This window comes from Barbus barbus (genome assembly GCF_936440315.1).
Source record: "Barbus barbus genome assembly, chromosome: 4".
Taxonomy (NCBI): domain Eukaryota; kingdom Metazoa; phylum Chordata; class Actinopteri; order Cypriniformes; family Cyprinidae; genus Barbus; species Barbus barbus.
The window spans coordinates 15634237-15660702 of record NC_136732.1 but is presented as its reverse complement, the minus strand read 5'-3'; the positions used below and the strand labels follow the sequence as shown (position 1 = coordinate 15660702).

The window sequence follows — 26466 nt, the reverse complement described above, 5'->3', positions numbered from 1 at the left end:
TTAAAAATTAATAGGCCTACTTATAATTTTACTGGAGTAATATTTTATTGGGTATCTGTACTTTTGCTCAAGTACTTGATTTGTGGGCCACAACCTGGTTATTATAGTGACTATTTGCGTATAATTGTTCAGTAGTTATTTCATAATTATTTTTATTGAACCTTAACTAGTAGATAATTAATAGTAGTTCTTCAGGAGGTGTGACAGAATACATTAGTTATTGTTTAGCTAACTGTTACTTAACACAATCATAAAATTGTATTACATACTGATTAGTTAACACATCTTCCTTAGTAGTTAACAGTAGTGAGTTAGGTGTTAATGAATCTTTACCTGTTAGTTCTTCAGTAATTCCTTATTAGTTATGCAGTAAGTAAGAAACAGTATTCTAAAGTGTTACCAGTGCATTATTAATATAACAAAACATGAAAAAATAAATAAAATGTACATAATTAAATGGAATAAGAAAACAAACAAATTAAAAAAATAAAATTTTGCACTATTCTAAGGTCACTAATCAAATAAGTAAACTGTTATGCTGATAGTATAATTTGTAACGAAAAGTTTTCATGTATATTCTTCAAAGCACTAAAAGATTACATCACAATTAGCATCACTCATAAATCCACATTTAGATTCCTAAACTGGCAATTGACCATTGGAGGTATGTGGGCACAGGTGTAGCGCTGGGTACCAGGAACTGAAAAAATGTGTAAACCATTAACATCAAAATGGATATAACAGAAGGGCTGTGCGATTAATCGAAATCGAATCGCGATTTGAGACATTGCGATTTGCTAATGGCAAAGCCTGGATGTGTACGCGATATTAGTCTTGTTCCAGAGCATATGCATGACTGCCAGCCTTGAGTGACGGTCTTATTAACCAATAGAGTGAGAGCACCTCCATTCTCCCCAATCAGTACTGCTCTAGCCAACTGCGTAAACGCCCACCATTTAAAAAGGGTCAGATCGAAAGTTAGGCGAATTAAAACTAAAGACAAACGTATGTAACTTCAGCTTCGAAATGACAGACAACGAACAAAAAAGGTAATTTGCAAGAGCTGCATCACAACGCATATCAAGAGCTCCCTTATGGGTTCTGCTTTCAGTACTGGAGAATAAAAGATACATTTTTAGATGTTTTTATTTGTAGGCTACATGAACCTTATCTTATACATTTTATCTCCCCAGCAGATTAATTTGAAATAAGTTATAATGTATGTTCGCTAATTCAGAAGACCGCACACACAGCCCGTGTCTCTGAATGCTTCTCATACTCGCCCCGCTCTGCCCCACGCTGCGCGTCTCCCGCGTCTCACGGACGAGTCGTTTACACGCAGCCTGTCTCGTAATGCTCTTTTATACTATGGCGTTCCGATCGGCTCTTTAATATGACTTTGCTACATGCACTCGTCTCAATGAACGTCTCACTCAACGTCTTATTTTTTTTTTCTTTCTGCTATTTATTCCATTCATTTTAAGACGCAGACGTGACGCAGACGTCACGTAAATCACGCGTGGCAGTGAAGTGTCGAATCAGACGTCATGCGTTATTCACGTGTGGCAGTGTGAAGTTATTAATTATTTTTTTCTCTAACACGTATTTAACACTCTACTCAACATGGCTCAGTGCAGTGTGCCAGCGGTTGCGATCGGTTCTTTAATATGACTTTGCAACATGCACTCGTCTCAATGAACGTGACACTTGCGTCTGTCTTATAACGTGATGTCTGCGTCTGTGATTTATATATAGGATATTGTGTGTGTGTTGTTTAACCCACATTTTGAGGGCCAAATGCCCCCACAAAGATAGAAATATGAAGAAACAAACTTGATATAGGCTATTGCATTTTTATAGCTTATTGTTGGGGTTGTTATTGTGTTTTTTTATATAGTTTTAAAAGGCCTAGGCTACAGCACTTTGGTAGACTAGAAAACAGACAACTCGATCGCGTTTTCTGTAGATCCTTTAAATAGAAGAATAGAATTGAAAAATAGGCTACTATTTTTTATATATAAGTCACCTGTGGTGAAAAAAAAACCACTGTAAACTTTTTTTTAAATAGTTTGTAAACTATTATTTGACTTTTGTTTATGACGTTTTGCCCCTTTATTAAACATTTAAAATATTCACAAATTAATATGGATTTTTATTTTTTTATTTTACTGGATTTCTAAGGCCAAACATTTGTGTAAATTCATTACTATTTGGAATAAATGCTATACAGGTAAAATCACTTAATTAAATACAACTGAAGATCAGTGGGAAAAAATAATAAAGAATGAGTGAGTGGAATGTGCTGGAAACCGCCCTTGCAGCAGACTATGGCAGACGCAGACGTCACGTTCGGCAGACGCAGACGTCACGTTCGGCACACGAACGAGTGATGTGGCAGACGCAGACGAGACGTTCGGCAGACGCAGACGTCACGTTCATTGAGACGAGTGCATGTAGCAAAGTCATATTAAAGAGCCGATCGGAACGCCATATTATACTCACAGTCTCGCGCCCGGTTCTGCTCCGCAAGTCTGTCACGAGCGCATCGAGGCCTGAAGCACGCGCTCAACCTGTGTCCACTCGCGCCTGGCTCCGCGTTTAAAACGAATGGAAATAACTAGCCTACTTGGCAATTTCACTTGGATGAAATTAAACATTCAGCACATTTCTCACTTGTTCTTAAAATCCCAAATACTTAAAAATGAATGAATCAGCCCGCGTAACATGTAATACATTAATAATCGACTAAAGAAATACAGTTCTTTATTTATAAAAAATAAACAAATCTTTCTGTGAAATTCAGTAATTCTGTAAAAGTAGTAATACCATTATAATCTTCCCTGCAGAAAAAAACAAAACAAGCAAAAAACAGTAGAACCCCTCCCAAAACACAATAGAAAATGTAATGGATTTAAGGGTTATAATGGGAATTGTATTGGTTTTAATGTAAACTATAATGGTGTCTGCTGGTATTTGATGCATTCTATTGGTGGGATGTAATTAAAGTCTCTTTATATAGTCTTTGATATAATCTAGCAGATGGCAATAGTACAACAGTAATTCCTATTGGAATAATGCCCAAAACAAAAAAGGAATTTTGTATTGGTTTTTATGGAAATGATAAGAATTTCTGTGATTTCTATTGTTTTTTGTTGTTGTTGTTGTTTTTTAGCAGGGTAACGATACTCATACTGTCCTGCACATTATTGACAATATTGAGCTGAAGCGTGACTTTGCAAATTTAAAATCGCAAATCAAATCGCAATCGCAATATCTGTCAAAAAAAATCGCAATTAGATATTTTCCCCAAATCGCACAGCCCTATAACAGATCAAAGAGCGTAAAAAGAACATCCAACAAAATATTTGTCATCCTGAAGTGTCACTAAATGATAAATTACACTAATTAGAGGTGAATGATGGTCCAAAATGGTCTCGGTTGACAGGAATATCCATGCTAGCTTGCCATGCTGATGCAGGCCAGTGCCATTCTGTGTTGATTAGATACAGGTCTGTTTGACAAAATGAGATTAGCACGGGCACACTGAGCAGCTATAAACCAGGCTATGATGCACGTGGACATATAAGATAGTGGTGTATGACAGCGGAACATGGGACGTCGACACGTTGAAAATACCAGGATGAGACATTTGTACCTCAGCAGAGCCCATCTGAATTTTTCATACAGATATATAGCAGAGATAGAGTTTGAGATGCATGCTGTACCAAAAGCCCCGAAGGGAACGATAATAATAATAAAAAAAGCTCTCAGGTAGGAGAGAAAAGACGAGATACACCCTCCTTTAAATCCAAGGTGTTCATTTTGCCAGGCTTTAATTCCAATCGTGATTCTGTAATTTTGTGTGATACTAAGGCACAGAGCTTTCTATAAAGGAGCGGATTAGCAGCGAGCTGATGTCAGCGCAAGAAGAGAACAGCAGTATCAAACGCTGACCTGTTTTCAGCTGATAAGCCGCACACACTTCGTGCTAACCGACTCATTTAATTTGAGGCTGCGACATTCAGAATTAATTAACACTTTTGTGCGGAGCGCCAGACTCAACTGTGTATCACATATATGTAAAAACAACAAGTCTGAATGATCTCCGAGACCCCATGCTGATTTTTTACGGTGCTACTTACATAAGCAGGCCAACCACCTCTCCAATTTTCACAATAAAGGTTCGCAGCATGTTCTATACGGCATATAAAGCGTCTCTCTAGTTTTCACCCACCCTTATGTATGTTCTTCCCATATGTCATTGGCTGAATGGTGGTGGAACAGGATGAAATGTTCTCATGTTAAGTGGCAGGCATGAAATATGCAGAGCTTAGCGTGGGCACGTGCTGCACACCGTCCAAGTTGGTTTTACACGGGCGATGCTCTGAGCAAATTGACAAGACTTCCTCTGCCAAGCGGTTCAGAAACACATACAAATAATGCTTTATGTGATTGAATAAAATGTCACATCAGGGTCTTAGAATAGAAAACAGTCTTTTGTGTTTCCTGAGTTCACATTACAGGTGTTTGAATTTCAAGGTTATATACACTCAAAACTACAATGAGGGAAACAACGCAAAACCAAACAAAGGCTATTGATGTTTCAGTTTTATTTAAATGCATACTCGTGTTTTTTGTGGAAAATACTTTGGCACAAGAAAAGCATTGAGGATGTATTAAGAAAAGCACACAGAAAGGTCAAGAGCACTCGCTAAATATAGGCTAGTTTTCTGTAATTCATGCATAAAGCTTCTATGCACATTTTATGGTATAGAAAACACAAAAATCGCCCTTTTCATTTATTTATATCTACAATACTGACCACATAAAATTCATGACATTTAAGAACATTTGACACATTTTAATTTGCTTAGGTTATTTTAAGACACTTAAAAAATTATATCAAAGCCCTACACTGAATTGCTCGCTATATTTTTTTGGCAGAAATGACAAATGCACAACATTTTTTTTTTGTTTGTTTTAACCAAAAGTGTCTTATCCTGCAAGCCACAACATATCTGGAAACCTTCGCCATTTTAGAGAGGTTATCCCTTCCCTGAAATCCTATGATGAAGATATGACATGAAACTCCAGTGGTTTCGAATAAAAACCACTGGCCGCTAGTCAGCACGGATAACCGCTCAGGGAACTCTGATGTCTGAGAGGATCTTACCCGTTTCTGTGGATGTGTGGCTCTTGTGGCCTTTCCAGTTCCATTTACTGATACGGTATCTGTTCCACACAGGGATTGCGCTGCTGTTACCGCTGACATGAACAGGGCTCGCGTTTCTAGACAGACTGTCGTATCGGAGTTGTCAGCATTCTAAATTAGGACACCGTATTAAAGCACTGACCAGCCCGTGTTGGACTCATTAACACAACAACAGATAGCTTCAATGGACCCCTATTGTCGCTTATGAGCAATATTTACACGCTTGAATTGTTTTATTTCCAATGCAGCACCGTCTAATTGTGATGCAATTTATTCGTCGTCTTTATATCCTGTTTTTCTCTTCGCCTTTGAAGCGCGATATTGTGTTCCACACAAACATTGTGATATTCTTTCAGGGTTTTCATGTAGAAAGTTTCAGCATAATACAATGCGGCGGGTCTCTATTGACAAGCTTCAAGATGGAATCATTCAAGCGAAGTGAAGCTATATCAATGCATCCCAACTAAACTAATTTGCTCATCCACAAGCTCTTCAATGAAATCCGGGGTATACTTTTGAGAGATTACCCATGGGTGACTGCTTATTTCTTTGTCAACGTAAACCCCAATGATGTTGAAAAATGCTTCCAGATCGTACCCATTAAAAACATGCATATCTAACATAGGGGTCAGTAATACACGGCCGACGGGTCTTTTAAAGGTTATTGGCTACAGCGCTAGCTCTTTTCTGATATTAGCACTTGTTCTCTTGTCCTGTCTCAATCTGTAATCGACTCAAGCAGGAGGTAGTTGATATTTAATGTGCCTGTCAAATACCGCTCGATAAAATCCGGCTGACCTTTAAGTAGAAGTCAAGTGTTAAACAAGGAAGAGCCAACGGAAACCATCACAGGAGTCATGCTTCCTGTACATGGGTGAGTGTTTGCTGATGGTGTGAGATGATCAGGCAAAAAAAGCAGATCACTACCACAATCAGGCACATCCATTAAGCTCTATTGGCCCATACATACACGCAAACAGGATACAGGCATCCTAAAAAAAGTCAGATTAACTCATGCTTCCAAAAAAAGCAAAAGAAGAAGAAAAACTTTGGTCAAATTCTACTTGTCTGTACAATGCAAGTCAGAGATTAAAGCAAGACTAGGGTTCACTACAGAGCTAACTAACAACATCTGTATCGGGCAAAACAAAATCATCATGCAAAAACCTTTTGAGTTTGCATTCTTTTTGAAACAGGCAAAATGGTTTGAGTATAAAATCAGCAGAATATCACGGTCACAGGCTGGATAAGGAGAGCGAGGCTAGCCATTGTGCATCTCATATGCAATTCATGCACCTTTAGTGGCTCAATCTGAACACCGGCAGTGTCCAAAACACACACATCTGAGGATAGTTTAGAAGAGAGCTATGCAATACACACCACATTCAGGAAAGCTGTAGAGTATAAATAGTATAAAGACAGCCTTTAGATTCGAACGTTCCTCCAGCATGGACACACTCAATGGAATGTCGTGAAAGCCGACAACGACCTTCAGGCTAATCTACGAATATCGAAATTTCGCATGCATATGTATATAGATGGTTTAGTTTCTGTGCATGGCTGTTTATATACATACACGTGTCCATTTTATGGAGTGTATGATACATAAACGTAAGGAGGTTTGATGAAGAGGGGGTTTGATGGAGGGCTGGGTTAGTTTTAGGAGGTCGCCCTTAACTCTGGGCTTCCATGGCAGGGTATTCGGGGTTTATGAAGGAAAAGCCCTCGAACTCGTCTTGGTCGAGGTTCATGATGACCTCCTGGTCTGGAGGGGTGAGAACCGGTGGATGGCGGGTGAAAAAGCGGTCAAAGTTCTCTGCATCCCGGCCACACTGCAGGAGGGAGAGAAGAAGAAGAGAGGCATGTAATGGATGGGGGATGATGAACATGGTCAAGTAGAACGTAAAAGAGAACAAATAAAAGTATGAGAATGGATGTGAATGTAAGGGCTGTGACAGGTATTGTAAATTATTGAACAGCAGTTCTGGATACATGGATACCTATGCTGTTGAATAGACCAGCATACTGTATGACTCTAAAAGGCTGCTGGAATAGCTTTAGGTGATTGTTTACACTCTTAAATATAAAGGTTCCAAAGGGAATTTTCATAAGGATTCATTGAAGAACCTTTCAGTGGATATTTCTTAAAAGAACCATTTTTTCTTAGTGTGAAAAACTAACTTTTTCAACTAAAAATAACCTTTTGTGCAATGGAAAGTTTCCAATAAAAAAGTAATTGCCAATAAAGAACCTTTATTTATAAGAATATACTAAAACAAAATTGAAGTCTGTTATGATTTACTCTCATTAATGTCATTCAACAGCAAAAAGCACAATAACAGGTGGTCCATACACTATATAAGTGCTATATTTGAAGCCATTTGATCGCTAGAGAAACAGACCAAAATGTAACTCATTATTCACAGAAAATCTTGACTTCACTGAAAAGTACTGATATCTGATTCATGTATAAATAATATTTTCAGTCAGATCTTTTATTTATTTTTGAATAAAATAGAGGAGAGTAGAAAACTGATAGGCTCACTGACTCAAAGATCTGTTTGCAGTGGTTAACAGCTCACTGGAGGGGAAGATTATCACTGAATAATGACTTCAGTCTATTAATCCAGCAATCATACAGCATCCGAAGCCATATGAAAAATAGTGCACAAGTTGTATATTATTCATTTTATGGTGCTTTTACAGTTTTTTTCCCATAGCTTCAAGATATCTTCTTATGCATTCCACAAAAAAGTCAGTCAAAGTTTGGAACAATACGAGTAAATGATAACAGAGTCTATCTGGCCTAATGAAGCACATTGACCAGCATTTTTTTCACCGGTTGCACCAATATGGGAATTCACATGAGCAAAATTGGAAAAAGTCCAAAACTGGTCTTTTCATCACGGCATTGGGTGAAACTTGGAAAAATATGAATTCATGGAGGCGTGTGTGAGACCTTTACACTCATACCGATACAGAAATATGTTCCAGATGTCAATGCCGTGTTAGGGTGTCATTCATGATGCTTTTGAAAACAACAACAGTGAAAACAACAACAACAGCATTAATGCCACCACAAACACATACGCTTCAGTTCAAATGTCAGCTTTTGAAATTGCACTTCCAGTGGCATTTAAATAGCTCGCTCATCATAATGGTAAAAAACAGGTAAGCAAGCGAATCTGTAAATGAGAGTGAAATCCTTTGCACCGTTCACACATGCGGACACCTTTACATGGAGAGCATTGATCAGTGGCAGTCCGATATCAAAACTTTTTACAACCCGTCATGCAATATTCATGAATAGGACTCAGAAGCAAAGTCAAACCATCAGAATATTCCAAACCTGGCCAGTTCTCTACCTCTGGCCCATGATGAGGTATCTCTGCACCCTCTCTTTTGGCAAACAATACTGTTGTAGCAGCCACAATGAAAGAGGAAAAGCTGGCAAGTGGTGAAAATTAGAGCTGAGACAGCTCACAATGTGATGCATATTACTGTTCAACATATGCATTATTTTATAACAACATATTGTGTCTGCATATTTTGTGATGTACCATGCGGTCATTCGTGGAGAATCAACACCAGCACTGTAAAGCAGATATGATGCACATGGATCAAACATTTTACATAAAGACCCACTGCACAGGACAAAATCACAAGCTTTTGACTTCACAGGAGTTCATAATTTCCACCAATCAGAGTGAAGACCTTGTGAAAGTCTATATAGGGTTCTGCTTCTAATGAGCACAATGGGAGGGCAATCAACTTTGGGTCCATTCACTACAGCTCCTTCAAAATGAAAGAAATTTACTTGCACAAAACTTTCCGCATGTTTTCAGTGTTACAGTATTACATTTAGTATACTTAAACATTTTTACTAAAAAGAAAGAAAAAAAATTATAAAACAATGGCACCTATGTAACAGACAGTTGTACAGTTGATTAATTACACGTGGTAGCACTTAAACTAATGTGAATAAATCATAATCTAGATTCAATTAATCCAGTACAGAGTGCTCATTTCTAACCTCGGTGTGTTCAAAAGACTGGGGTCGGTAAGATTTTTAAATGCTTTTAAAAGAAGTTCTTATGCTCACCAAGGCTGCATTTATTAGAACAAAAAACATTACTATTACATTTTAAAATAACTGCTTTAAATTATATTTTTAAGTGTAACTTATTCATGTGATGACAAAGCTGAATTTCAGCAATCATTACTGATTTGGTGCACAAGAAAAATATGTCTTATTAATTTTGTGGAAACAATGATCCCTTTTGTATTTCAGGATTCTTTGATGAATAGATGCTTCAAGAGAAAAGCTTTTACTTGATATATAGAAATACTTTGTAACATTATAAATGTCTTTATTGCCACCTTCGATCAATTTAATGGATCCTTGCTGATAAAAGAAATATTAAATTTCTTTAAAAATAATCTTACTGCCCCCAAGGTTTTGAGCATCGTGTATACTCACACATGCATTTATATAGATATTTTATAATAAAATTGCACAAAAAGTTAATCCATCACTGTATGATTTTTATTATGGTTTACAAAAACGATGTAAATGATGTTAAATGATCACTTATCACATCCTTAAATACAGCATGCACCTGAATTCTAGGTAAACAGAAGCATTAGTAAGACCAAACCCCTTCAAATAAACACTCCCTACACCACTGGGCAGCCCAACAAAAGCTTGAGCCTTTAAAAGCCCCATTTCATACAGCATGAAATGACCTCATTTTCTTGACTGTACCATTAGCCCAGAATCCTTAGCGTGGACCTGGCAGCAAACACAATAGCTTCAGATGTGCCTCTGCATTTTCAGCAAGAGGAGTCTGACTACCATGTGAATGATTTACAACAAATACATCTTATACAAGACAGAGGTGCAATCAAAGCTCAGACTTTCTTGGCAAGTTCACTCACTACCTCTAAACAGACACACACACTAAACAGACACACACACACACACACACACATACACACAGAGTGACAGACAGTGAGAGCACTGAGGCATAACATCTGTGTGTGGAAACCATTAAATCACCCCGCGCAGCATCTGTGTACCTCTGCATTCAGAAGACCCGACTTATGGATCTGCTCGCTCGCTGCCATACCATACTAGGTGCCGTATGCCACCTAGGCAAGTGAACCCACAGAGAGTCAAACAACCTGCGTCTCGTCTGCCCCTGAAAATTGAGGGAAAAGCTTTTTGGTGTCCTCCTAAAATCACCTGTCGACAGTCATTAGCATCAGGGGGCCACATCCACTGTGAGCAGCCCTTGCTATTAAAGACACACATGTGACAAGTGGCTTGTCTGAAGACCGCTGTGTTAAACACTGGCCATTTACAACTCTCTCTCTCTCACACATGCATCCATCGCTCACTGATGCAGACCTATTCTCTCTGACACACACTCTGCTTTTATTTGTGAGAAAAAGTGTTTTCCCTCTGCTTGCTCATATCTCTGAGTGACTGCTGCACATGGGGATGAAGGGAGAGGGAATGAAAGGGAGAATAATATACTTTAAAGCAAAAGCTACCAAGCATCACTCTCACACAGCCCTAGTTGTCATTTCTGACTACGACATGCTCTCCAACCTTCACTCTGCGCAAAGCCAGTTCAAAAGACCATAGCTGGACCCCAGCGTGAGATGAAGGAGTCCTGGTGGCTCCACAAGACTTCTTTACTAGCTTAAGCCCTAAGATGCTTTTAACCATCGCCATTTACAGTGCATTTATTACAGTCTACATTTACACATTTATTCATTTAGCTGACGCTTTTATCCAAAGACTTACAATTGCTATATATATCAGAGGTCGCACGCCTCTGGAGCAACTAGGGGTTAAGTGTCTTGCTCAGGGACACATTGGTGTCTCACAGTGGATTCGAACCCGGGTCTCTCACACCAAAGGCATGTGTCTTATCCACTGCGCCATCACCACCCCTACATACATATATATATATATATATATATATATAGACACACACACAGTCATGGCCAAAAATATCGGCACCCTTGGTAAATATGATCAAAGAAGGCTGTGAAAATTAATCTGCATTGTTAATCCTTTTGATCTTTTATTTAAAAAAAAATCACAAAAATCTAACCTTTCATTGGATGTAATAATTTAAAATCGGGGGAAATATCATTATGAAATAAATGTTTTTCTTAAATACACATTGGACATAATTATTGGCACCCCAAGAAATTCTTGAGTAAAATATCTCCCATTCATTTTCACAATTTTGAGCACTCCAGTGTGATTATGAATATGAAATTATCCAGCCATGGCTTCCTGTTTCACAGAAATATAAATAGGAGGGAAAACAAAGCCCAAATTCCCTTAATCATCCATCACAATGAGAAAAACCAAAAAATATATTTCTCATGTGCAGCAAAAGATAATTTAGCTTCACAAATTAGTGAAGTGGCTTTAAGAAAAGAGCTAGAGCAGTGAAAATTCCCATTTCCACCATCAGGGCAATAATTAATAATTTCCAATCAACAGAAAATGTTAAGAAACTGCCTGGAAGAGGACGTGTGTCTATATCGTCCTAATGCACGGTGAGAAGGAGAGTTTGAGTGGCTAAAGACTCTTCAAGGACCACAGCTGGAGAATTGCAGAAAATAGTCGAGTCAAAAAATTGTCAAACAGCACCTACATCACCACATGTTGTTTGGGAGGGTTTTAAGAAAAATTCTCCTAGCTCATCCAAAAACAATCTCCAGCATATTCAGTTGTCAGACACGACTGGAACTTCAAATGGGACTGGCTTCTATGGTCAGATGAAACTAAAAAAAGAGCTTTTTAGCAGCAAACACTCAAGATGGGTTTGGTGAACACAGGGATAAGAAGTACCCCATGTGTACAATGGAATATACTGCTGTATTTTTGATGTTGTGGGCCTATATTTCTGCTGGAGGTCCTGGACATCTTGTTTAGACACTAGGGGTGTAAGAAAATATTGATACACGTGAGTATCGTGATATTTTGTTTGGCGATACTGTATCGATTCTCCAAAACGGAATATCGATATAAAACAAATATATAAAAAAATAAATAAAAATCATACAAGATTCATGGCAGTTGTTTCGTTTTGAGTTCATATCCCGACCGCTAGATATCAGTCTTCATCTCTGAACTTAAACAGTGACAGGAAATACTAGCATCAGGGCACTCCACTAATGTTAGCGTTAATATAGTTCGCTGTCAGTAATGGAGGATGAAAGAATTGTTCCAGCTCTCGTTTCGGTGTACAAAGCTGAAGTGTGGCGCCATTTGGGGTTTTGTAGTAATGTCCGCCCCGGGACCGCGGCACGAGCGCAACCTTGGTTAGACCCTAAACCAACACAAAAATGGGTCACTGGGCACAAAACCAAGCTTCTGCTATGGCCATTCCAGTCCTCTGACCTGAACCCTGTAGAAAATGAGTGAGATGAACTGAAGAGAAGCAGCACCGTCATGGAGCTGGGAATCTAAAGGGTCTGGAGTGATTCTGGATGAAGGAATGGTTGGAATGGTGAAGGAAAATTATTTTTTTGGAGCTCAACTGCATTTGGGTTGTTGACGTGACATGGCATTTTTTCACTGTCCCAGAAGATAAAAATGAATATAATTGTCATTATTTAAAATGCAGTAAATGGTTAAACATTTCTTTTTCCTACATGGAACTTTTGTTATAAAAGCTGCAGTTTTATTAGATTTTTTAAAATTTTGAGCTAAATCTCAAAATTGTCCTATGGTGTGATCTCTTGTCAGGTGTTCTCTAACCTCATCAGGCATTATAGGAGAACATTTACAGCTGTTAAACTGGCAGATGGAGGTTTCAAAAAGTATTGAATAAAAGGGTGCTGTTAATTGTGGCCAATGTGTATTAGAGAAAAACATTTATTTCATAATGATATTTCCCCCCATTTTAAATTCTTATTTAAAGGTTAGATTTCTGTGAATTGTTGAAATAAACGATCAAAAGGATTAACAATGCAGATTAATTTTCACAGCCTTCTTTGATCATATTTACCAAGGTGCCGATATTTTGGCCATGACTGTATAAATTTGATATATATATATATATATATATATATATATATATATATATATATTATATATCCAACCTAAATATAAACTAAATCTAAATTATAATTCAGTTAGTTAGATATCATTTATTAAAAGTTTAGAAATTTATTAAAAGATAGCTTTGCAAATTGGGTTAGGAATATTCTTCCAAAAATAACCATATCAATCACTGGAGATTATAAATATCCACTGATGTCTAACCTCACATTCTGGCATCATGACCTGCATGGTCCTTGTCAATTTTTTTGGAGCTCAACTGCATTTGGGTTGTTGACGTGACATGGCATTTTTTCATTGTCCCAGAAGATAAAAAATGAATATAATTGTCATTATTTAAAATTCAGTAAATGGTTAAACATTTCTTTTTCCTACATGGAACTTTTGTTATAAAAGCTGCAGTGTTATTAGATTTTTTTACATTTTGAGCTAAATCTCAAAATTGTCCTATGGTGTGACTGTCCCAAGCATGGTTCAATAAATTACAACTTTTATAAATAAAAAAGAAAAGCATAAAAATGTTAATAAATACCTCTGGCATAATTGTACAAGTGTCTATTTTAGTAAATGGCAATCATTTTTTTCATCCATATATTTCTGAAAGTGTAGGAACTTGATACATTTTGTCTATGAAAACCATATCCTATGGTGTGACACCATATCCTGATTTTAAATGGGCAATTCCAGAGAAAACTTTAATTAGTTGAAGGACTCCATTCATGGTCGTGTTACTGAAGCCCCCTGTGAAGCCCATGACATGAGCACATGGACAATTTTGTCTCAGAATTGTTTAAATATTTAACTTTTTTGGAACAACTACAAAAGTGTTACGTTTTGTTGTCCTTTGGTGTGACACCCCTAAATTATATTTTTTAATTTAAAAACTGCATGTTAAACTACATAATCATGGAAAATTATGCAAATGTGTCTTGCTTACCGCTAATGACAGGTTAGCTTTGAATAGCAAGGTCATTAATTGACAGAAAAAGGCTGAAACGTCCTATGATGTGACAGAAAATGTCTTCTGGTGTGATGCCTGTACTGTCACACCACAGGACAGAGATGTCACACCAACGGACAAGATGTCTTTAAAAAGCATTTAAAATAATTAAATAAGATTTATTCAACTACTTTTTAATTCTCTTTTGATCATTTTCAGTGTTCTTAAATGCACTAATTACATTAAACTATTTTGGGAGTGTTCATGTTCACTAATTACATTAAACTATTTTGGGAGTGTTCTATTGAAAACTTGTACTGTTATAAAGCATCATGAAAATAAGTATAACATGTGATACTTTGTTTTTGAGACAGAAAGAATTGAGGGAGAGAAATTAGTGGAAGAGAGAGGACATGGAAATATATAGAGAAAATGAACAGGGATCCAGGCAGAAGGGAGGAGATCCTAAGAGAACAATGCAGAAAGTAAATAGAATCAAAATGATGCCTTAAGAGTAGCCATATAGTTTTAAAAAAATCATTCACATCTTAATGAATATAGTTTGAATATCAATCATTTTTAGCTGTGCTGCACACAGGGGTGGACATTACTACAAAAGCCCAAATGACGCCATACTTTAGCCCTTTATATTTTCTCAAAGATCAGATGTCACACTACATAAATATATGCATTTCTTTTTCAAAAAATGTATTTTACAAAAACAAAAGCATTTTTTACTGCATATTTGTCAACTACCCACTTGTTCTCGTTCACCTTCATTGCACAGAAAAGAACAGAAATACTCAGCTCTACAACTAACAGATCTACTAACTACAGAACTATCTCTTTAATCAGAAACACTTTCTTGGTGAATCAGCTTCACTGAAAGTTTTATCATTTTACTGGTGATCATCAAAATCAACACTCAGCAGCATTTTCTAGCATGGAAGCCTGCTGGTATCAGCTGGACTTTTCATAATGAATCTGTCACTCTCCTCACCTGGCTTTGATCCCTTTTCACCTCCACCCATCACTCCTTTGTTCCAGCATGAGCGGAGTATGACGGACAGTGTGTGTAAATGAAAGGGCGAGGTTAAGGTGACCGTGTCCAATCTGCACCGACACAGAGAAGGTGCCGGATGACATACAGGAAGTGAGAGTGAGTGGCGGTGGCAGCAAAGAGCCTGTCAGCGTGGCTGGCACACACGGACCACCGCTGCCAGTCTTGTACCGCGCAGGCAACAACAGTCCATCTGCTGCAGATACAGCCAGAGGCGTTCCACCTAAAGCTGGCTGGCATCCCAAGCAACAAATCAACAGTCACTTCTCACCTGCCACCAGATAATTCAGCAGCATCAGCAGAGAAATTAAGAGCTCCAAACAGCAGTCCTCCCCTCGTTCTGCTCCAAACCTGAGCTGTAAAGTCACTCTGACTGTTTCGAGGCCCACGTCCCTTTTCGCATCCTCTGGGTCCGATTCCCTAATCCACCTCAACGCAGTGAACCCTTGCCAGACAGTACTGTCACGCTTAATTTCAGAGCCACAAGCTGTGATGTGTAGAGGGACATGCCATCCAAATCCTACGTCAGACTACCGTGTTTCCCAGCGGAGTGAGATCTGGGCGAGGAGGTGCTCAGCAGGAACGTGGAGAATCTAGGGAACTGTCCTCAATGATCAGCCTGCCTTCGGCTCTTTAACTACAGGCTCTGTAACTTCAAACACACATAATAGCTTCGAAAACAACACCTAGTGAGCTTCCTCATTGCCTACATAGGCAGCTGCCTTCTAAGGTGGCATTGAAAGTAAGCGATTTTGAACACTACATACACAGGAATGCGCTCAAGAATCACATGGAACATTCATCTCACACTTGATAGAATAAATATAGACAAAATTAGGAACAATGTGACATTTTAATAAGTATAAATACAAAATGTTCTTTTTAATTATATTAATTATATATGTTTAATGTATCGTTATTTTTTATCTTTGGACAAAATTGAATTTTTAATATTGACCATTTAAAAATCCTTTTTGATACTGATACAGATAAATGAATTAAAAATTGTGGGGCGAATAATCGCTGCAAATTATTCTGTGGATAAACTGTTTGAATGAATCAAACTTAAATCACAAACAATTTCTCACCTATTTGCAAACTAGTTTGGCCAGATTTATCAGGATTTATCAGTAATATTTTTAGTGGGGCACAGCGATATTTTACTGGGGCTCATAAAAGGGTCTTGCAACGCCCCTGCAATGGCATGAAAATAAAGATACTTATTGGCAATAATTTTCAGTGCATGCTTAATTTTTAGATTTGAATTAATTATATTTGTAATAAATCACATTTAACTTGCATATTCTGACATCCTGGATTTCTTTCTCACTGTGTTTGTTGCAGTGCAGTCTGGGATTGCCTTTGACTCCTTAAAATACTGGCCACGAATGCCTCATACTGAGATTTGGAACAAAGCTAATGTCTGCATGAATTTTCAGTCTCCACACGAGACAACACGAGTCTCATTCAGATCATAATTGCCTGAGTTTGTAAATCACAGTTATTTAAATGTCCATCAAGCATGCGGCCGTCGTCGCGAAGAGGGTCTAAAATCATATGTCTTTCTGCTCAGCTAATGACACCAGCACACAAACATCCATCTGCTGCTACACAGGCAGCCAACACCACATGAACACTCCCAATCACACACACCTGAACAGTGAGCTAATGTACCTCACTGCTGTTTCACAGTATAAGTAAGCCTGAAAACTGGGAACAGATTTAGAGAATTTCAGCATTACATCACATGGCTCACCAATGGATGCTCTGCAGTGAATGGGTGCCGTCAGAAAAAGCTATGACAAACATCACAATAATCTACAAGTAAGTCTAGTCCACCCATTAATGCCTTGTGAAGTGAAAAGCTGTGAATTTGTAAGAAACGTTGCTACCAGTCCATAATCCATGATAATGCTTCCTCCTCTGTTCTGCTTCCACATCAAAATCACATCAACATATTTGTTTAGAACTGTTTTGGATGGTTTTTGCTTGTAAATGGTACTTGTCTGTGCATATTTCTCTCCCGATTCAGATGACATGATGTTTTCATTAAAGAAAATATTATGGAGAAAGGACTCATATTTTAGTCGCAAGCAAAGGTTTTAAAATGTCTTGATGGATTTCTTAATTGTAAACAGCTTTTCGTTTCATAAGGTGCTAACTGATGGACTGCAGTGGATTATTGTTGTTTATTGAGAGTCCAAACACGTTTTTTTTATCAGCTGTTTGGACTCTCATTCTGACGGCACCCATTCACTGCATAGGATCCACAGGTGAGCAAGTGATGTAATGCTAAATTTCTCAAAATCTTTTTTTTAAAGGACAAACAAACTCATCTACATCTTGGATGTACTAAGAGTTAATAATTCAAATTGTGGGATAACTATTCCTTTAAATTATCTTATAAAATATGGTAAAATAAAAATTGAACTGAATTACACTATATACAGTACTGTACAGTAGCATTGTGTTACAACTGGTTATGAGACAAGCAAGAGCCAAGCAGAGTTTTGATGTCAAAAACGTTGCTCTGTCAAAAGCACTGGCTCACCCAATGGTGTGAACTTGGAAGTTGGAGTGTCTGTTTGCTCATCCATTGGAGATATGAAGGAGTTTCAAGGAAACCTGTTTGAAAACCATCATTTTTACAATTCCATTTGGTGACACTTGTGGCACAGAAATGACACACTTCTGCCATTTCAAGTGAAGTGACATACTGCCAAGTATGGTGACCCATACTCGGAATTTGTGCTCTGCATTTAACCCATCCATCGTGCACACACACAGCAGTGAACACACACACACCGTGAACACACACCCGGAGCAGTGGGCAGCCATTTATGCTGCGGCGCCCGGGGAGCAGTTGGGGGTTCGGTGCCTTGCTCAAGGGCACCTCAGTCGTGGTATTGAGGGTGGAGAGAGCGCTGGACATTCACTCCCCCCACCTACAAACCCTGCCGGCCCGAGACTCGAACCCGCAACCTTTGGATTACGAGTCCGACTCTCTAACCATTAGGCCACGACTTCCCCAAATCAACTAAAACTAACACATTCAATTCAAGTGCTAAAGTAAAACTTCAGATTTTAAGGTGAAGATTAAGTCAATGGCAGAAGTGAACTCAAGTTTTCTAAAATCAACAAGACAATCTGTTCTCAATGAGTGCACCGAGACCTCAATGCCAGGGAGGCGCTGCAGGAAGGAGATCACGTTTTAACAGGCCAGTCTGAGTCCGAGTGGGAGGTCAGGAGGGTTGATGTGGAGGGAAGCACTATGCAACACTGCCTGGGCAATGCCTGCTCCATCTGACAGCTCGCACACACACACACACAGATGCAAGAGAAGCTGTACTCATTAAGGATCTGACTGAGGCTGACAAACTCGGCCGGAGCCCTGGCGCACACAGTGCTAACGAAGCTAAGATGCTGCTGTGCCTCTTGCTGTAGTGTGTAAGGAGGACACACAGACTCCTCATTACACCCTACTGCTCTCCACAGCCCTGAAAGTTTGACTTGTCATCTCTGTTCTACTGTACAGAAGAATTTGACTACTTTGACACTGTCTTCGAAAACTATGTGTCCAGTCGGCCAGTTTGAACTTGCGCTGTTACAGGTCGCTTAATGTAATTTACACAAGTAAGACATTTTCCTGGGTCAACATCCTTTGCTGGTCCTGAGACAACATTCCTTTTAACCAATCACAGCCCTCTGATATTAGGGTTAGGTTTATAGACTGCAGGGTTGAGTGATATTTAGAATTAAAGAAAAAATAATTAAATTAAGACCCACAGGATGTTGAAATGGAATTTTAATTTGAATGACGTGAAGAATTTACAGAATTCACTTGTGTACAATGAAACACAAGTGTGTTGAATTTCACTTATTCCAATGCTATAAATATAATACTTGTAATTCAATCCAGTACAAATTTTAGTTACATTTTATTTTAAGGTGTCCTTGTTACACGTTACATGTACTTACTATTATAATAACACTAATGAATTATGCATAACTACATGCAAGTAACCCTAAACCAAACCCTAATCCTAACCATATAGTAAGTACATGTAGTTAATTAATATTACTCAATACTTATGTAAAATTACACTGTAACAGGACACCTTAAAATAAAGTGCAACCCAAATTTTGTGACAAAACATAAATGATTTAATAATTAATGGGTAATTATGCCAATTTACTCCCTGAAATACATAATACTTTTTCTAATGTCTACCAACTTTACACAGATAACTAAACTGATCCTAATTTTGCCTTTAATCAAAAACAAATAAACAAAGTCCAACACTATTTTTGATTCATAACAGATTTTTACTTTATAAAACTACAGCATTTTAGAAATATGTTCTTTCACCATAAAAAATCAATTAAATTAAATAAAAGTTAATTTATTAAACATATTGATAAACACATAAATTAAATACAAATGTCTACAGGTGACATTTCAAACATTGATTATTCCATCATCTACTACTTCTAAAAATAGCCTGTATGTTGTATGAACATGATTATGAGTAATTTATACTGAAAAATTACACTTATAGCAGTTGTATTTTTTGTAACTGAATTTGATTCTACTTACTGAAATTCAAATTGTAATTTAGTTCAAATAGATTAACTGATGAGTTTGAATCAAGTTAGGTTGAGGCTGGATTGGGATTATACATTTTTATAATATTAAGAACAACAGTAGGGTTATGGTTGTTGATAGGAATATTTTTTCCAGAAACAACTAAGGCTGTTGATGTAATGTTGTCTTACTTTGGTAAACCATGTCATGCATTATGTGTTAAGTATCAGGCTAAAAAAGATCAAAGGTAATGAAACTCGAATTTAGACTCAAATCTGAAATAACTACCAGGGTTTTAGATAGGTAAGAGAGAGAATGTGTGTGTGTCTGTGTGTGTTAGAGGTGAGGTGACTGGCTGGACTTACGGCTTTTGGTTTAAATGGTGGCTGAACTTCCTTGTTCTCCAACTTTTCCCAATCCATGTAACGGAAAAAGCCGTGTTCCCTGATGTCCCGCTCACCCTCGGGACCGCAGCCCAGACGCTTGCCTGGGTGTTTGGTCATCAGCTGAAACAGAGGACAACACAATTATGAGAGGACCACTGGTATACAGTGTGGCTGTCAAACAATTGAAAAACATCTAATTAAATGCATAATACACAGAATAATGAATCAAGTTAATCAGAATTAATAGCATATAATCTATTTTCTAACAAAGGTTTTATTTACATTACAGCATGAGCCAATAGTAGTTTCCATCAGAATTTATGTACAGGGCATGAGAAATTCTTCATTAATATTAATAATTTAAATGAATATACATGTGTATAATAGATTAATGTTTAACACTAAGAACCCAAATATTTAATACAGCCAGGGTAGCTGCTTGCTCTATTCCAGTAGCGTTTTGTTCAATAATTTAGTTTTATGGGTCAAAAATACAAGTTGCATTAACATCCCTGGAGGGGGTAAAACTAAATCCACATAAATGAGAATGTCATTAAATTTTTTAGGTCAAATAATTTTTACTTTGGAGTTTCAGCACAGCCTCTCTTCATCAACTTCCTCCGCACACCCATCTCTCTCCCTTTTTCCCCTTCACCGACAGCTGTTTTATTCCCCAGCAGTACATGCTATGTTGAATATAACAAAATCGTTTGCCTATTTTATTCCAGTGAGTGACTTTAGCGTGTGTAGGAGAGATTAGGCGAGGGGAAAAGCTCAACAACTTGCTGTTTTTTTTCAGCGCCTCAGTGCGCATGAAAAATTGATGGCAGCAGAGAAAGTCTTTCCAGGCTCTTGTAAGGCATAGGTGGAGGTGGTTGAGGAGGGGGGGAGATGAAGGTCTCTGCTGACTGGTAGAGCCTTAACCCTCACTGGATCAGGAAGGGACTGGGCCGGGGCCGGTCTGGCTGGGTTGGATCAATCCCTGACCCTGCATGCCTTCTGGACTCATGGCGCTTGCTAAGAGCTGTGTCATCATTGTCATCATTAATGTATACAGCAGAGGCCAGGACACGCTCACTCGCTGTGTGGCAGCTGGGCCATGCTGCTACAGAGACGCAGCTGGCTAATTCTCTCTCTCTATTTATCCATCCATCCATCCATCCATCCAAATACATGGCTAATTATCTATCTATAAAATATATCTATAAAACATTATCTATCCATGCATCATCCATCCATAAAACACATCTAATTATCTATGAAACACTACCTACCCACATCCATAACATCTAATTATCTATATTTTGTCCATCCATCCATCCATCCATCCAAAAACACATCTAATTATCTATCAATAAAATATATCTATAAAACATTATCTATCTATCTATCTATCTATCTATCTATCTATCTATCTATCTATCTATCTATCTATCTATCTATCTATCTATCTATCTATCTATCTATCTATCTATCTATCTATCTACAATACCCAACCATCCATTACATCTAATTATCCATTTTCTATCCGTCCGTCTGTTCATCCATCCATCCATCCATCCATCCATCCATCATTTTCAGCTGTTTTCTGCTTCTGTACAGCTGACTGCTCATATTTCACAGCTGTCCTGCTCTGAACGACAGAGCCGCAGTGTAATCTGACAGCGTGATTCAGGAGAGGCTCTAGAGGCCGAATGGAGCCAAAAACACAAGTGACCTGCAGCATCGGAGTCAAGTCAATTGCTTTATCTCTCCCTCCTGGCCCTCTTCAGCCCACTACACACAAGTGTGGCAGGAGTGCTCTTCAGAGAATTCAGCACTGATGCTCTTAAACTTTAACTCAAAGTTAGTGATGGTGACTAGGTTGGTCACATGAAAAACAGACAGCCATATACACTGATGGGAATCTATGCCTCATCACTGTCCTGACAAACGAATCTAAGATGGTTCATAACCATGGCCAATCTTAAAATAAACGTTTATTGAATTTTCATGGCTATTCTAGTCTTTCATGGTTACTGGATACGAATTTATATTGGATAATCATTCAAGCATGATTGCAGTGTTTTATTGGCATGTTAATCTGCATAATTTTTTTTAATGTTACTTTTAAAGTAACGTAAAAAAATACTTTTTTTACTCTGAAGACTTTTTGACACATGTGGGTGTGCATTTGGGTGTTCACACTTGGCTCTATTTGTTACAATTACCAATTACCAATGATACACACCAAGAATAATAATAATAAAAAATCTAGCCAATAAAATACTGTGAATCTGCAAAATTTACAAACAACTATCTCAAAACTCAGGATTTTACTTATTTTGAATGTTTCCACATCTGGAAGTCATTTTTTGGATGCAAGGTGCATTCTCATCACTTGAGAATGTGAATGATGTAATGGCACGTTCCAGCAGCATCTTCTACTTAACGATGCAAACTCAAACAGCACAAATAAAAGATCTGTCTCCACTTTTAAATTAGCTACATTCCAACAGTATCAAGAACAGGCATTAAACTGAGCATGCACCATGTTCTACACTCAGATGGCTTGACAGATGGCTGGAGATACCATTGTACTGTTAGTGTATGGTGACAAGCGCTTTCACAAAAACAGCATATGCAAAGAGAAAGAGGAAAGGAGAAAGAGCTCAGATTTTTTTATAACAGAAAGTGAGCGAGAGTCTGTGTGCGAGCTCTAGATTGGCCTTAGTCATGGCGTATCAGCCCGTATCAGGCTTGCGTCCCAAGCCTCTCTCAGCGGTGTGCTGGGCTGTGTTCCATATCAAAGAACCACAGCATCCCACTTTATCCCTCCCCTATCAGAGCTGTACACTCCATCAACATTGATAATACTCTTCAATTAGCACTCAGAGCACCGCAGTCGCACATATCTGCTGTTACTGCTGCTGCACGAGCGCTTCCTGCAGTACACCATCCTCTGCTTCTATCAGCTTCATTAAACAAGTCCTTAAACGCTTTTCTTTTTTTTACAGAATTAATGCAATATAATTCAGCTACTTTATCATTCTCAGACGCTGTGTTTCAAAACTCGTTGATGTGGAGCACATCTGTGTAGCAAAAATTCATATCTAGGTATTTTTTTGGCGGATTTGCAGTAAAAGGTATATATCTCGGTATTTTGTATTTGGATTAAACAAATAAAGTGTAGCATGTAGGCATATATTGGCCCGGTTTCACAGACGGGGCTTAGAATAAGCCATGATTAGATCAAAGTTCAATTATTTAAGCAATTTTTATAAAAGTTCCTTAGAAAAAAAACATTACTGGTGTGCATTTTGAGACGAAATAAAGGCACTGATTTATTTTAACAAAAGTCAGAGCAGGTTTCTTGCAGCTCAGATTTAGATTTTAGTCTAGGACTAGGCTTACACCTGGTCTGTGAAACCGGGGGTTAATGTGTAAAAAAGGGTTAAATCACATAACTTTCTAACAGTATTGTAACATTGCAATCTAAAAACAAAAATAATGCTTTTAAAGCAGAAGTTAAATTTACTAAACTAAAAATAATAAAAAGCATAGACTAGAATTGAGTAAAAAGGCTATTTTGATTACCCCATTACACTTTACAGTTAGTGCTATCATACAAATACACTTACTTGCAGGTTTAAAATTCTACGTAGGTTACAGCATTTATTGTCCAACTACATATATTTCAGCAAAATGTATATTTTAAGTTATTGGCTTAGTTCACACTGCAGGTGTAACGGTCTGGTGGTTGTGGCAAAAAGGCGCACGACGAAAGTATAAACAAAAAGGAATCTTTTAATAAACAGCTTCAACACACGTAAGACAATATGTTAACTTAAGATCAGACAAACACAAAGGCAGAACTGAGGACTTATAAAGGGGCTGGAACAAACGAGGAAACAAGGTAATTAATTAAACACAGGTGATGACGATCATTAATTAACAAAACTAGGACACAAACTAAAACAGGAAGAACCAAATAAGGACAAAAAGGAAACTAAACAAACAGTTCTGTTACAGATATCGCCCCCCTCCCGGAAGGTGCGTCCCGCACCGTAACAGTAACATCGGGGAGGGGGGGCGGGCGTCCTGGAGGCTGGAGCAGAACCAGGCTAGGACAGTGAAGCCTCCAGGACGGATCAGGAGCCTTGGGAGACCATGTCAGGACTGGAGATTCGGGAGGCCATGGCGGAACTTGAGACTTGGGAATCCATGGTGGATCCGGAGCCTTAGGAGGCCATGGCAGGACTGGAGATTCGGGAGACCATGGCGGATCTGGGGCCTTGGAAGGCCATGATGGATCTGGGTCCTTGGACGACCATGGCAGATCAGGGTCCTCGGGCGACCATGGTGGATCTGGATCCTCGGGCGGCCATGGCGGGTCGGGGTCCTCGGGCGGCCTTGGCGGATCAGGGTCCTCGGGCGACCATGGCGGATCTGGATCCTCGGACGGCCATGGTGGATCGGAGTCCTCGGGAGGCCATGATGGATCTGGGTCCTTTGTGGCCTTGGCCTTTGGCCTGGCCACACAAACTGCGGCTATATGGCCCCCCCTCAAAATTTCTTTGGGAAAGTTCCCCTCTGGGGGCCACATTGGAGGAGCGGGTTCTTGGGGCCGCTCTGGAGGAGCGGGCGCTTGGGGGCGCTCTGGAGGAGCGGGCGCTTGGGGGCGCTCTGGAGGAGCGGACTCTTGGGGGCGCTCTGGAGGAGCGGGCACTTGGGGGCGCTCTGGAGGAGCGGGCACTTGAGGGCGCTCTGGAGGAGCGGGCACCTGAGGGCGCTCTAGAGGAGCGGGCACCTGAGGGCGCTCTGGAGGAGCGGGCACTTGAGGGCGCTCTGGAGGAGCGGGCACTTGGGGGCGCTCTGGAGGAGCGGGCACTTGGGGGCGCTCTGGAGGTGCGGAGCTGGACGGGACCAGCGGAGACGAAGGAGAGCTGGACGGGACCAGCGTAGATGCAGGAGGGCGCTTTTGCAGCGCAGACTCGTGAGGGCGCTCTTGCGGCGCAGACACTTGAGGGAGCTCTTGCAGCGCGGACATTTGAGGGCGCACGGGAGGCGCGAAGCTGGATAGAACCAGCGGAGACGAAGGAGAGCTGGACGGGACCAGCGGAGACGCAGGAGGGCACTCTTGCAGCGCAGACACTTGGGGCCGCTCTGGCAGCGCGGACACTTGGGGGCGCTTTTGCAGCGCGGATTCAAAGGGGCGCTCTTGTAGCGTGGACATTAGAGGGCGCTCTTGCAGCGCGGACATTAGAGGGCGCTCTTGCAGCGCGGACATTAGAGGGCGCGCTTGCAGCGCGGACATTAGAGGGCGCGCTTGCAGCGCGGACATTAGAGGGCGCTCTTGCAGCGCGGACTTCAGAGGGCGCGCTTGCAGCGCGGACATTAGAGGGCGCGCTTGCCGCGCCGACATTAGAGGGCGCTCTTGCAGCGCGGACTTTAGAGGGCGCACGGGAGGCGCGGGGCTGGATGGGACCAGCGGGAACTCAGGTGGGCTGGACGGGACCAGCGGGAACTCAGGTGGGCTGGACGGGACCAGCGGGAGCTCAGGTGGGCTGGACGGGACCAGCGGGAGCTCAGGTGGGCTGGACGGGACCAGCGGGAACTCAGGTGGGCTGGACGGGACCAGTGGGAACTCAGGTGGGCTGGACGGGACCAGCGGGAACTCAGGTGGGCTGGACGGGACCAGCGGGAACTCAGGTGGGCTGGACGGGACCAGCAGGAACTCAGGTGGGCTGGACGGGACCAGCGGGAACTCAGGTGAGCTGGACGGGACCAGCGGGAACTCAGGTGGGCTGGACGGAACCAGCGGGAACTCAGGTGGGCTGGACGGGACCATCATCGCCGTAAACGGCGTAACGTTCATCGCCTGTTGCGGCGGTATCCTCCTCGCCACCGGCGGAACATTCATCGCCGTGGGTAGGGCTCCGACTCGGGGTCGGAGGCTCTCCAGACACCGGATGATGGCTTCTCTCCAATCGAGGTCGCAGGTGTCTGGGAGCTCTCGCTGTTGGTGGTAGGTGAGCCTGAGCCGGAGCAGCATCTTGAGGGTTCCTCCTTCAAGAGAGCTGGCGAGGGCGAGAGGCGCAAATGCCATCACAAAGCTGGCTGGGTCCTGGATGGCGTGAGCCAGCTCAAAAAATTGCGCGAGCTCGCCCATCATCTGTGTCGGTCTGATCTTCTGTAACGGTCTGGTGGTT

At 40.1% G+C, this 26466-nt stretch overlaps 1 protein-coding gene across 1 annotated transcript in view; it reads right to left on the bottom strand.

Annotated features, from left to right (window-relative positions):
- Positions 1–4590: 4590 nt before the first annotated feature.
- The window catches only part of LOC306864234 (protein kinase C beta type), a 168815-nt gene continuing 146939 nt past the window's right edge, over positions 4591–26466 (bottom strand). Inside the window, exons 16-17 of the mRNA XM_079408086.1 lie at positions 20255–20395; positions 4591–7044 (exon numbers count right to left, since the gene is read on the bottom strand). Of these exons, the coding sequence (XP_079264212.1) occupies positions 6886–7044; positions 20255–20395 (300 nt within the window). The 3' untranslated portion in view covers positions 4591–6885. The remainder of the gene's footprint in view (positions 7045–20254; positions 20396–26466) is intronic.